The sequence below is a fragment of the Bombus huntii genome, chromosome 5 (assembly GCF_024542735.1).
Source record: "Bombus huntii isolate Logan2020A chromosome 5, iyBomHunt1.1, whole genome shotgun sequence".
In the NCBI taxonomy this organism is placed as follows: Eukaryota; Metazoa; Arthropoda; class Insecta; order Hymenoptera; family Apidae; genus Bombus; species Bombus huntii.
In genome coordinates, this window is record NC_066242.1 from 12,823,076 (window position 1) to 12,835,970 (window position 12,895).

Genomic DNA, 12,895 nt, shown 5'->3' on the forward strand with positions numbered 1-12,895 from the left:
ATGATATATTGATATTAATTTAAGGAAAGAAAATAAAAGACAGAGAAAACGAAAAAGAGGTAAAAAGAAGGAAAAAACATAGGGAAAGTTAAAAGTCAGAAAAAGAGAGATAGAGGAGGATGACAAGAAAGGGGTGAAAAAAAGAAAGACGAGAAGGAAAAAGAGAAAGGATAGCATTGCAAATACGAGATCGTTCACGTGAACTGTCGTTCGTCTACCTCGAGCTGCAACTTAATACAGTCTCTCTGAAGTATAAGGACCGTTCGGAAAGAAAACCAGGATAGGCGCGTAAACTGGGAGGAGAAATGAGTGTTTTCTTGACGAAATTCTATTACAGACTGACTAGTGGAAGAATAATTGAAGTTAGACATATCGCTGGCGATGGGTAATCGAATTACCTCACTTTTCTCGAGATGCCAAGGGTAGAGAGAATAAGTAATTGGTGAGGGCATATGCCAAGGAAGGAAAAGGTCCAACTTCTACGAAATGGTCCACAGGTGAAAAGATAATAAAACACCCTGAGTTTAAGGAAAGAAAGGGAAGGTACAGTAAGGCCGGGGCCAGCGTTAGATCGACGCTGAGTTGCGTGGCCTGTGTTGTAGAAATGTACGCACACGCGAGCACCGTGGCACATTTAGTTGTGTGACACGTTGTGTGAATGCATTTCTACAACACAGGCCACGCAACACATCGTCGTCGGTTCAGCACTCGCGTAGCCCTGGCCTAATTCCAAAAAATCCAAGTCGTTGAGGTTTCCTTGGTTATAAACGGTCGCTAATTACTTAACCAGTTAACTGGGGAATTTGATTTTAGAAATCTCTCACAGGGTTAGGCCGTGGAATGCGTAAATGAATACAAGCGACAACGAGTACAAACATACCGAAATAAAGCTTTTGTTTGACGTGTATACTCGTCAAACGTAGTTAACCGGTTAAATTATTTTTAAAGACTCGATGACTTTATCATCTTGCTGGTGCGCTGCAACAGATAGAAAAGCTATCAAAGGAGGAATTTCCTTATTGCTAAGTATCTATCTTTGCTTCTGCTTCATCAAAGTTAAAGCAGTAATTAGCTAATGTATATTAAGTAACGTAATGTAATTAACTATGCATTAGCCGACTGTAAATGTATTTTCTATAATTCAGTGAAAACTTTCGACCGTAAATATTTTATACCTACTTCGTATAGTCTTCTTACAAATTTCTAACTATAAAAACATTTTAAATTTTAATCAATTAACCTTATAGGAATATCAATTAACCTTACAGAACGCACGATTGATCTGTAAGTTACATCGAAAATCTTTTTTAATTATCGGACCAACTTTTGGAAACACTTTATTCTTTATTACATTGCGGCTTCTTTTTTTTTGTAAATAGTCATTAATCACTTGTTAAAGTGTGACGTGTGTTTCTGGCACGTCTAAATAGAATTGTTAAGCTAATTGTCCTTCCATTACATCACGCAGAATCCAGGCCCATTCGGTGGTTGCGCCGGAATTCCACGCCTGTTCATGCGACAGGCATGCTCCTCGAGGCGTTGAGCAGCCTTGTATTCGTCTGGTTTCGTACTGCTCCAAAGACGCTCTGCAGCTGCGCTAGCACGAGGCCATATTCTCGAATGCACATTGTTCCTAGAAACAAGAACATCAATTTTTCAATTACCCATTCGACGGATAAATCTCCAATCGTACGTTACTCGAATCAATTGAATATATTTTAAAGTCTTATCCACGTGGATTCAAGTTCAATTAGACGCGACGAAAGAACAAATAACTACCTGTCGACAAATTCTCCCCACATGCAAGCTTCGCCACCCAGCATCAATTTAGTCAAGTTTGATGACACCCCGGCGAACGACAATGGGTCACATTTGTAGAACTTCTTCCAGTCACCGCCACCAGCGATATGATCCAAATACCAACAGGCTGATAACAGTACCGGATGTCCAGCTTTGGTCGCGTTCTCCAACTTCTTCGCCCACTGGCCGGTCCACACGTGCACCACAGTACTATTCGGCATGACGACTCCATTTTCGAATACCTGAAAACCAACAACGATTTAGATCTCAATTCACTGACCTATCTTCTGCTTCATTTAACGCCAATGCAAACGACCAATAAATTTGCTTTGGGACACTTATCACGATGGAATATTTGCTGTCGTTTGATGTTATGAAAAATGAATATTCTTCTGTACGACCGACCCAAGCAGTAAACGATATCATCGTCTAAAATATACCATTTATTTAACGTGTTTTCCACTTGCGGAACGTCCGTTGGTGATAAAACGCGATCGTTTCATTTGCAATCTCACGCACGAAGCAATCACAAGGCGAGCGATTAATAGGTTCACTATCGGTTTTTATTACCCGGTCGTCTTCAGCTTCGTTTTATGAGACGAACAAACACCATAGGGTGATACTTTACCTCCTGCCACACGATCGTGCTCGCCTGAAGAGAATTGGTGATATGAAGAAGCTTGCCGATGTACTCGCTCTCGAGTTGCGTATAGCTGGACATGTTGTGCCATTTCATATACGAATTGATCACCGGATTGCTCATCCAACAATCGAATGGCACTTCATCGCCGCCAAGATGAACGTATTGATCCGGAAATACCTGCACGATCTCGGCGAATAAACGACTGAGGAACTCGTAAAGCTGCGGACTCGTCGGATTCATTGGGCCCAATTTCCCGTTTGCCTTTCCTTCGTTATCTAATAATATTTTTCATACGACAGCTTAGAAATTTTATCGTTTTTCGAATGGTTAAACGATTAGTAATAGAGAGATTAAACAATAATAAAAAAGTGAAAAGACGTATTAAAAAGAGAATTTAATAGACCTACACGTGTATGTACATATATTATCCTTGAAAAGTTTGGAATCATTAATTTTTATAGTAGTATCGAAGAATTTAAATGGAATATTAATTTAAAATTTGATAATTGTGGAAAAATTTTTTAGTCAGAAATCGATCGAAGTATAATGTATTTACCGTAGCAAGTGGTCAATAGTTCAGGATGAGCTAAACCCCATGACCTAGTATGTCCAGGAGTATCGAATTCCGGCATCACTCGGATGCCCCTTAGCCTGGCGTAGTCAACGATCGTCTGGATATCGTTTAATGTGTATACCATTGAGGGATGGTACGCTCCCTTGGCGGACAGTTCCGGATAACTGGAGCTCTGGTAAGGGAAGCTGTTGTCATCGACGATGTGCCAGTGAAGAACGTTCATTTTATTATAAGACATGGCGTCCAGAGTAAGCATTATATCAGAGATGGGCAAATAATGGCGAGACGTGTCTAACAGTAGTCCACGATGAGGAAACTTTGGAGCATCCTGAATGGTCTGACATCTGATTTTCAACTACAAAAGAAACGCGTGCTTATAATACATTTTTCATATTTATTCATTTTCTATGCACATACTTACGTGAGAACCATTACCAGCTGGGATTAAGAGCTGAGAAAAAGTCTCGAGACCTCGAAGAACTCCCCATATCGACGCACCTACCAGATTCGCGACTGTAGAGTTTTCGTTGATCACGAGAGCGTCTGCGAAAGTTCAATCGATTCGAGTTTAAATCTGTTCGAAGAAGACGCATCTCTTCCTACCGATGTTTGCGAGAGTCGACCGAACTTTCAGGTCTATCGTAGTACTTAAAATTTCTATCAAGTTCCTGTTAGGGGAACCTTGGAACTCCGTGGAATATTTATCGATCCTTATCGTGACTCGTTCGTTTCATTCAAAAAGGAAAAACGAAGACGAAAGAACTATCGCGTGTAAAAGATTTAAATCTTGCACAATAATGGTAGAATGTGCGTGCGTATAATCTTCACGCTACTTTTGCAGTTAATCGCTCGGTTCGACTTTCAAGCGAAGCTAAATAAGAAACGATGAAGAAAAATCAGGCTTCGTAACGTGGCTTTGTTTCGATCGTCCTATTGACTCGTTTATTCGCGTATCATTAAACGTCTTTCTAATATTTGCAGTTTCTGGATACTTGTAAGCATCTTGCCACTCGAAGCTTTCATGATCTCGTAATTGTATCATTGACATTCTATGTTATCAGTCGAGAGATGAAATAAAAAATGACGATGTTATTTAATGAGATCCATTCGCACTAATCCACTTACCAGCTGTCTTAATGACTTAACACAACTGTTCGGGAACATGTTGCTTATGTTACATCAAGTTTCTTATTAAGAATGCACGATCATTTTGCTACTTTCCGTTATAGCAGAAGCACTTACATGATTCCGACATCTCTAAATGAGGCCAGTGATTGCCATCCATCTCGCAAGGCATTGTCACGTGAATATCCAAAGCGCTGAGAGTACCTTTGATGGTTGCATCGTCTCTTACTGGGAATTTAGGATGGCCTTGCGACGAAATCTTCGCTATTCGTGCTTCCGTTAGAATAATTGCCTTGTACCTCTCCACCGCATCCGTCATAATATCGCATGCGCCGCCAATCACCTGCGAAACCGATTCACTTCAATTTAGACAAAATAACATTAATTGTCCATTTGAAGCCATAATTATTGTAGGAAACCTGACTTTGCATTCTCGCCGTACGTCACACAGATAAATCACGCGCGTAGTATAATTAAGATAACGACACAGAGAGTTATCTGTTATCCGCAAATGCGGATACATCGAAAACGATACAAGTTGGACTAAAAAACAAGACAACGGAACAAGATAGCGAATATTTACAAGCACGTTCCGACTATGAAATTAACTTTTTATAAAAATTTGCACGCGCTTGGGCCGAATTTCCACGGGCGAGTCCCCCAGTCAAAGGAAACCTGTTCCCGCAAGAAGATACCTCTACGCTTTGCTATTCGCTTCCTACTGAGGGAAGCTCCGCTATCATAAAGCCATAAAATGCAACAAACCTACAACTTTCGTCCAACTATCGTCCAACTCTACAATCAACGAACAAGTCTTTTGGAGCCAGAAACTTCAGCTGCCAATGTCCCCGTGAAACACTTAAACTTGCTCTACGTAAAGTACCAATTAGAAATACCCACGTAGAAAACGAAACGTCTCCCCATGGAATTACCTTCTTCAATTACTCACGTTAAACTGGAAAGTCGAGGGTCGCAGAAGATAGAACGCATTGCGCACCATGCGATTTGTTGGACTGGGCCATGGTTCGCCCTGAGTGGGACGCACCCAAGAGCCAGCGTCCGGGTTCAACGAGTGAACTCTGTGTACCAAGAGATACGATAGCCATCCTAGCAACAGGAACAACGTTGGCAACCTGGTCCTCATGTCCATCGGTTTACGAGCAGGTTTTCAACGGGAGGAACGATGCGACGCCAGCGAGTGGTCATCGTCTACTGAACGCAGAGAACGACGCGTACGGTAACGAGAGTGGTAACGACCTTAGGCTGCGCCACTTAACTTTCATCACTTTGCCTGGCGGCGTGCTCACGGTCAAGTGGGAACAACCAGTTCACGGGTCGGCTGTGTCCTTAAACGAACGTCTTGCAGTAGACGAGAATCGCTGTTGCGGACAAAGACGAACGCTGTTAATCGTTGATCGCATTGGTAGATCGTTGACACCACGTGGAATTCTTAAACGTGACCGCGTTCAACGCTGCGTGCAGCATATGAGACCGGTTAGAGGAACATCTCTGCAAACATTCTGGAAAGTCATCGGGAGAAACTCTTTTCTTTTGGTCAAGAGCGGCAGTCTTTTTAAAGATGTGGAAGTGGTGTAGAGTTCAAAACCCTGACTAGAGTTCCTAGACTAAGGTACCTATTCTTCGAGATGGTTATGGATAATCTTGCTAATGAAATGAAAGGAAACCTCACACTTGCAACGTTCCTCTTTTAAAATGAGTGCAACAAATTCTAGTAATTAGTATAGGCTGGATGTATAGCAATATGATAACGAGCATATATGTCTGTGCGAAAATTTGCAATCGAATTGCGAAACTTTTATAGAAGATATCGCATCTTAATCATATCAATCTCTTCGCATCGTTCTTTTCAAAATAAGTCTCTTCATAATTATGTAATATCTTTTGATATCAATGACTTTCAATTTCATCGATAATGTGCCGACGACAAAAACATACGATATCTTGTTAAAATCAAGCGTTTATCCGACAGTTTGATTGATTCACGACTGCAACATTATTTTGTCACGGTTGAATCAAAATTAAAAGGAAATGTTACGCTGTCGAATGAAGTAGCGTCGGAAGCATGCAAATGTTGGTACCGTATTATGAATACGGCCTCTCTGAATGGGAGACGTCGCCTATCGTGTCTAAATTAATTGGAGAATGAAGTTCAGCCAAGCGTGATCCGCTCACGATATCGTCGGTCAATATCGAAACGGCGAGGCATCGAAGTGCAAAGGTCGACGATCGCTCGGACTTTGCGATAGCGGATGCCGATAGATCATCGTGATTATTGTCGAATGACGTGACACATGTTATTTCCCGTTTTTTACTCTTTTTCGCGTAAACGTAAATAGAGATAAAATTATTTCTTGATAGATTTATTTCACTTTCTTCCTATTGATATTAACGCTAGAATTGCCAGCAATAGAAATATAAAACTTGTACGAAACGAAACAAAATGAAAGGTTTATGAAGAAATAAATAATGCACAGGGGAAACAAGCATTTTATTCTTCGAGATACTTCACGGATACAATTCGGGTTCTCAAAAATAACGAATTGGTAGTATTTTATGAAAGTGATTTTTCCAGTGACGTCAACTGATCCCTGATATCAAACAACGGGCAACAATATTTCACGAGGGATTCTCTAGATTTCTGTTACACGACGGATCTTTTGAAAAGTTGAGTCATCGGGTAAACACGAGTTAGTCAGAGGAAAATGCGAATTCGAAGGTGACGAGTTTCACCCCTTGGAGATTAGGATGAAACGCGGAGGAATGAAAAACGGGGAAGACTTTCCCCCGGCGTCTGTGTTGTCAAAGAAGCCGCTGGCCCGATCGTAAAACACGGGCTTGCGCATTTCCTTCACCTTCCACGAGCGACGGCAACGATTCCCAACTTTTCCCAACGAAGACACGTCTTTCTGCTCTAAATTCTTCGGCCGAGGATAACACAATTTCCCAATTCCGCGTGAATCGATACAAATTCGCAACAATGCTTGCAACTTGTACCTGTGGAAGAGATAAAGGTAGAATTACGAAGCTTCAAACCACGACCGTCATCTGTTCGGTCCAAAATAACAAAAGTACCTTTAAAATTCCAATGTAAATTTGTGGCTCGTTCTTTTCTGTATTTCGTACGATATTACCAACTGTTACGGGGAAAATTGATGACACGTCTGGTTTCGTGAAATTGGAACTTTAGGAGCCAGTTGGTCGCACGGCACTGCTCGGTGAATCGTAGCTTCATTGATTGCGATGTCGTACGCCGGGTCGACGGACGCCAGAGGGGTGAGACGAGGGGTTGCGAAGTGGAACGTGCATTCAGGAACGTGTCACGCAAACTAGGCACCACGTTGACGTATTTCCATTCAAAATTTGCATAGCAGAAACCTCAAGAAATTGCAATACTTCTATTTACAGAGGAAGACTGTTCAAAGTTTGGAATTTTATAAAGGTCGCTTTAGACGAAAGCTATGTACGTTTGCCGCATTTTACATTTATCGTGATATTCAATGCATTGTTTGTTAAAAGATATTCTTAAAAAATAACTTTAGGAAATAGTTATAAAGGACGGAAAGACGATATTATATCTATGTTCTTGGACAGGGGTGCCCTAGACGATTGGCCACCATTCATGATCCGGTGGTGCGTTTGTCAGCCTTTTAACTCTTCATTCACCAGCCATTGACAATCGTAACGAAACGAATTGGTGACGGTTCTCATCGTTTTTCACCGATGGTACAGAACACGTCGCTCAACTCTGTGACCGTCCTCGTTTATCGTCGTGCAATTACGCCCACAGCGATAAATCTTGCAAATTTTTCATTCTCGGTGCTCGAGAACCAATAACGTCCACCCCAAGTCAAATTACGTCGGATTACTTGCATCAAAACCTGCATCAAAACCGAACTTCTGACACGAAACGATATTTGCAACAACAAATTTCAACCCTTGGAACTAAAATAAACCCTGGAACGGCCTTTCACCCCGAAGTGAGGTGAAACAAAAGTTGGCCGAGTCGGAAAAAGGCAAAGAACAACGTGGATCTCCGTGAAATTCCTCCGGACAAAGTTTTCCCATTAGAGACCGCTCCCCTTCTATCCGGCAGAAGAGCGGATAGGCAAACAAAACCCGTAGGAAGAGGAAACGTAAGCCGTCGAATCGTCCCGAGCTGGTCCAAAAATCATCCGTCGACCCGGCATGGATCTGCGCGCGCGCGCCGGCAACCATCTGCGCAGGAGGGAGGACGAAGAAGTCGGCTGGTGGGGTGACGACGGTCGGGGAATATAGTCGGAGGGGTGTACGGTGGGGGTGAGCGCGAGGAATCGAGCGAACGACGCGACGCGTGATGCTCGTGCTCGCGATAGTAGTAGTCCGTCGTAACGACGTCGATGACGTCGACGGAGGGCGCTGCCGACGCGGTCCACTTAATCGCTGCTAGTAGTAGTAGTCGGTGGTGGTGGTGGGAATCGTAGTGGCGTGCGTACACGAGGCGACGCCGCGACGTGCTCGTGTGATCACGGGGGTAGGGGAGAGGCTCGACAGCGTGCGCGCCGCTTTTGCCTGGAGAGAGGAGAGGAGAAGAGAAGAGAGTAGGAGAACGTAAAGAGAGAAGGAAGGAACGAGGCAGCCGGCGACGGTGAAACGAAAGGGTGGTTCGCTAGCGGTTACAGTTTAGTCCCGTGAGTGCGTGGTGTTGCGGCGTGTGGTCACCGAATCGGCCGGTTGCGAGCGCGTTGCCTCGAACGAAACAAGATCTGCCGGCACGCTTCCGGTCTCACGGAAGCATCTATCAATCTCGGCAGCATCGTGCGTGTACTCTGGCGCGCCGCCACGCTCTCTCGTTTCTTAGAAGGGTGTGCGATCGCGCGAGCTTGTGTGTATGTGCGCGGAGGGAAAAGCGAGGGCGAGCCCGAGGGCGAAAGAGAGAGAGGGCACGTAGGTGTGTGCGCGGCGGCGGCGGTGGCGGCGGCGGCGAGGTTGGTGGCGGTAGCGGGTAGAGAGAGAGTGGTGCACGGACGTGTGGCGGTGTCGAGTCGTGGTGGATGGTGGATAGTGGCGGTTCGGGCGGTAGGTCGGATCGGTCGGTTGATCGTCGTCTTCGTCGTCGTCGTCGTCGTCATCGGCGTCGTGATCGTCGTCGTGGTCGGTGACGAGGAGAGTACGAAGACAGAAGAGGGAGAGGAGAGGGTGAGATAGAAAGGGGAAGGAGAGTGGAGGCGCGAGGGAGGAAGAATATAGAGGAACGCGAACACCGAGAACGTGGAGGCGAGACGATCACGGGACCGGAGAGAAGAGACGCGAGGATGAGATCGATAAGGAGGGAGCCGAGGTGGTACGGGTTTCGCGAAACGGGAACGCCGCGGCGCGTGTAGACACACGGCTGGTAAACAGACGCGCGTAAAATACGCACGCACGCGCCCCGACCACTCAGCTCGCCCCGTGTTGGCAGAGGGTTCGCGGAAGAGAGTCGGTTCTCGCGACTGGACACCGCGACACGAACGGAGATCAGGAACTCAGTCCCGTCCGAAGGATTCGCGAGACGGAGGGCGAGGGAGAGAGGAGCGATCGGAAGAGATACGGAGGAAGAGGGAAGATAAAGGAGAATATCGGTACGGTGCGCCGGTGGAGTACGGATTCGTCGCGGAAACGGGATCGTCCTCCTCTCTTTCTCTCTCCCCCTCGATCTCTATCCATCTCCACTCGATGGGCTTTGCCGGTGAAAGAAGGTCAAAGATCGATCGTCGAGTACGAGGGTCGTGACCTCACGCATACACGGGACGAGCCACGCGTGCGGCACGGCTTTCCAGCAAGAAGGTGGATCCTTGGCAAGGAATAACAAGAGAAAGAAAGGAGAGAGAAAGAGAACTGACTTGCCGGTGATTCGAGTTGGTTAAGGTGGATCTGTTTAACGATGAAGCCGATCGATCGCCGGACCTCTCTTCGATCGACGCGTTAGGCGTTGTCGTCAATGCTCGCCGCTCGCGGACAAACATTTTCGCGTAGAGTAGAAGAGCTGCCAAACCGATTCGGGACCACGTTGCGTGAAAAATTGCAACGGAAACGAGAATCTCGAGCGGCGGATCGGCACTCGATTGGATGGACACCGTGGCATAACAGGACGATCGAAACGGATCATCGAGGATCGGCACACGTGCCTGAAACGCGAAACACGTCGCGTGACGCGGAGAATATGCTCGTATCTGATCCGCGAAAAGTAACGATAGATCAACCCGATTCGCGTAGAAAAATCATAGAACGCTAGAGAAAAACGATATTAGAAAGACACGACGAAATTATTCTCGGCGCACTCGAATAAATTACTCGCGCGAAGAAAGTATCGAGAAAGATCGACCAATTTATTATCACGAGTCTTAATTGTCGAGTTATCCGAGGAGCAGCGAACGTAGAGATATAGTGAGCAATCTCACGAAATCCTCCACGAGAAAGCGGAAAGAGTATTCGCGCGAACTGCGTACCATTAATCGGAGAAAAACGATTGATAGAAAGTATAGAACGGAATCGAGAAACAATGTCGCGAGATCCGTACTCGAGCGGAAGCGGAGTGGTCGGGCCAGGAGGCGGTACTCGTTCGCCCCGAAGCGGTCGTCGCGTAGGCGAGTTGCCCACTGTCGATCGTAGCCCGTCGAGAAGCTACGCGAGCGGTCGTGGCAGTCCTTTGGGTCGCAAGAGAGGCACTCGTAGCGGGAACAACTCGCCGGAGCACCTCGGATTCGGCAGCTACCATCACCATCAGCTGGGCAGTCCGTACTACTCCCGCGACGAGGACCTCGCCAGTCCCGTGATGCTCGAGGAGAGGGGCAGGAGTATGTCAACCGGGGGCGGTGGGGGCGGACATCACAGATCCAGAAGCGCCTCGAGACCCGCCATGTCCAGCTCGGCGGGCATGTCAGCGAGGTATACCAGCCTTGATCGTGCATCCGCGGGTATTCTCGATCACGATCGCGAGTTCGTGCCGATACGCGATCCTCGTGAACGTAGCCGCGATCGTGGACTCTACCTGGAAGATGAGCTGTACGGTTCGAGATCGGCAAGACAGAGCCCGAATACGCACATGCTGCGTGACAGCGGTGGCTATATCGGTGAACTCCAACATCAGAACAACGATCTCCAACGAGAGCTCGGGAACCTCAAGAAGGAGCTCGAGCTGACGAACCAAAAGCTCGGCAGCTCGATGCATAGCATCAAGACCTTCTGGAGTCCCGAGCTCAAGAAGGAGAGAGCACTGAGAAAAGAAGAGAGTTCCAAGTACAGCCTGATCAACGAACAGCTGAAGCTGCTCAGCTCCGAGAATCAGGTCAGTCGAGCTGCAGATTTTTCTTTCTTGCTTTTTATAGCCGCTTTTTTACCCTTCTTTAGTGCTTCTCCCTTTTATTCTTTCTGTTTCGTTGCCTTCTTTCCTCGATGACGGATAGTACCGCAGAGGGTTCTATGCAAAGGATGCGTGAAGTTTTCGTCGTCGCCTCTTCGGTGCGTTCTTCATGACCCGTTTTCGATGACGCGCGTGGAATTTAGGTCAAAGTGATTAAGCTAAAACTTAACGATATCCACCGATCCGATACCCACTTCGTCGACGAATCTGCGTCGATCCTATCGTTCCTTGCGTAACGTCCCTGTCCAAATATTCGTCGACTGTTTCTGACATTTCTAAATCGAGGGAATCGACTCAACGTGTCGTGATTGCCGCTAGAAACTTATCGATCTACTTCTAATGGCCCGTTTCTTTTTTCGCCGCTTCGTATAGATACGTTTATTGATTGGCCAAAAATGCGACGTGAAGGGGGAGCCACCGATGTACCGATTCATCCGATATTTTCTACTCGAAATCTCTCGATGATCAATCGTTCGCCATAACCTTCGATCGTTCAAACCTCATTAACTGTCAATTCAATCGTGTGAACATGTCTTAAAACAAACTGTCACGTTGACAAAACTCCATTGATCATTCACAATGTCGTTCGCAACAAGTCTTATTCTACTCCCTAATTCTTCTGCGTTTCCTTCAACGAGACGTGTACGCATTGCCTTCGAGGACGACGGATGGATCAATATGTTAGCCGTTCGCGAAGCCCGTCGCATATTTATATAATATCGTAGTCGAAGTGTAGCTTCACGAATAGATCGCCCGTCTTTCGTAAAACCCGGTATTTATTCAAAATGTCGTGTTCGTCTTCGTTGAAAAAGTTTATCGAACGATCGTGAACATCGTTACGTCTGTAAAGACGTCAAGTTTCGTTCGATTACGGCAGAACGTCACGTGAGTGGCGCTATATGGCTCTTAATCGAGGCGTTTAATTCTTCGTCATTGTGCTCGTGGCTAAAGAAGAGCCACGCGAGTTGCGGTAGTTTTTTCCGGCAAAAAATACCAGGCAAATTACGAAGCGAAAAATTCTCGTTTTGATCTTAGGTGAGAGCCCTTGGGCAAGAAAGCGTGCAGAAATGAATTACAGGAATTTCCTGTTTCAAAGTTTCCAAGGGAGGACAGAGATTGAAATATGAATCACACGAATCTTTCCGAATGAGACTTTCGGTGACGTAAATCGGTATTTTGCGGGTTTTTCTCGAGCAAAAGTTTATAAATCGTTCGCAAGTTTTTTTTATTACACGTTTCCTTTTTATCTTGTATATATATTATACCCTCCATCGTTGAACGGAAAAATATACATTCTGCAGAGCTTTATTTTTGAAATGTTTACAGTATGCCTCTGATTATCGTCATGGCAGTG

General features: G+C 45.7%; 2 protein-coding genes and 1 long non-coding RNA gene across 10 annotated transcripts in view; 1 reads left to right on the plus strand and 2 right to left on the minus strand.

Moving 5' to 3' along the window:
- Window positions 1–1,100: 1,100 nt before the first annotated feature.
- On the minus strand, window positions 1,101–5,438 carry LOC126865596 (beta-hexosaminidase subunit beta-like). Its single transcript, XM_050618328.1, has 7 exons — window positions 5,092–5,438; window positions 4,260–4,485; window positions 3,439–3,560; window positions 3,000–3,372; window positions 2,429–2,718; window positions 1,780–2,042; window positions 1,101–1,633 (listed from the first exon to the last, which is right to left on the minus strand). Exons 1-7 carry the CDS (start codon window positions 5,290–5,292, stop codon window positions 1,456–1,458), a joined length of 1,653 nt encoding a protein of 550 aa, XP_050474285.1. The 5' UTR covers window positions 5,293–5,438; the 3' UTR covers window positions 1,101–1,455.
- A 167-nt stretch (window positions 5,439–5,605) lies between these two features.
- LOC126865615 (uncharacterized) lies at window positions 5,606–10,836 on the minus strand. 2 transcript variants are annotated; one of them, XR_007689602.1, is made up of 3 exons: window positions 10,699–10,836; window positions 7,236–7,489; window positions 5,606–7,157 (listed from the first exon to the last, which is right to left on the minus strand). It is a non-coding gene; the product is annotated as an uncharacterized LOC126865615 (long non-coding RNA). The 2 variants fall into 2 exon arrangements; XR_007689601.1 differs by having other exon boundaries at window positions 7,236–7,538; window positions 10,699–10,820.
- Window positions 7,574–12,895, plus strand: part of LOC126865588 (trichohyalin) — a 68,515-nt gene continuing 63,193 nt past the window's right edge. For 4 of the 7 annotated variants that reach the window (XM_050618302.1, XM_050618303.1, XM_050618304.1 and 1 more), the window contains exon 1: window positions 7,577–11,466. In XM_050618302.1, the coding sequence (XP_050474259.1) occupies window positions 10,681–11,466 (786 nt within the window). In that variant the 5' untranslated portion in view covers window positions 7,577–10,680. Of the gene's footprint in view, window positions 11,467–12,895 lie in introns of all 7 variants that reach the window. The other 3 variants (XM_050618299.1, XM_050618300.1, XM_050618301.1) reach the window with 2 other exon arrangements.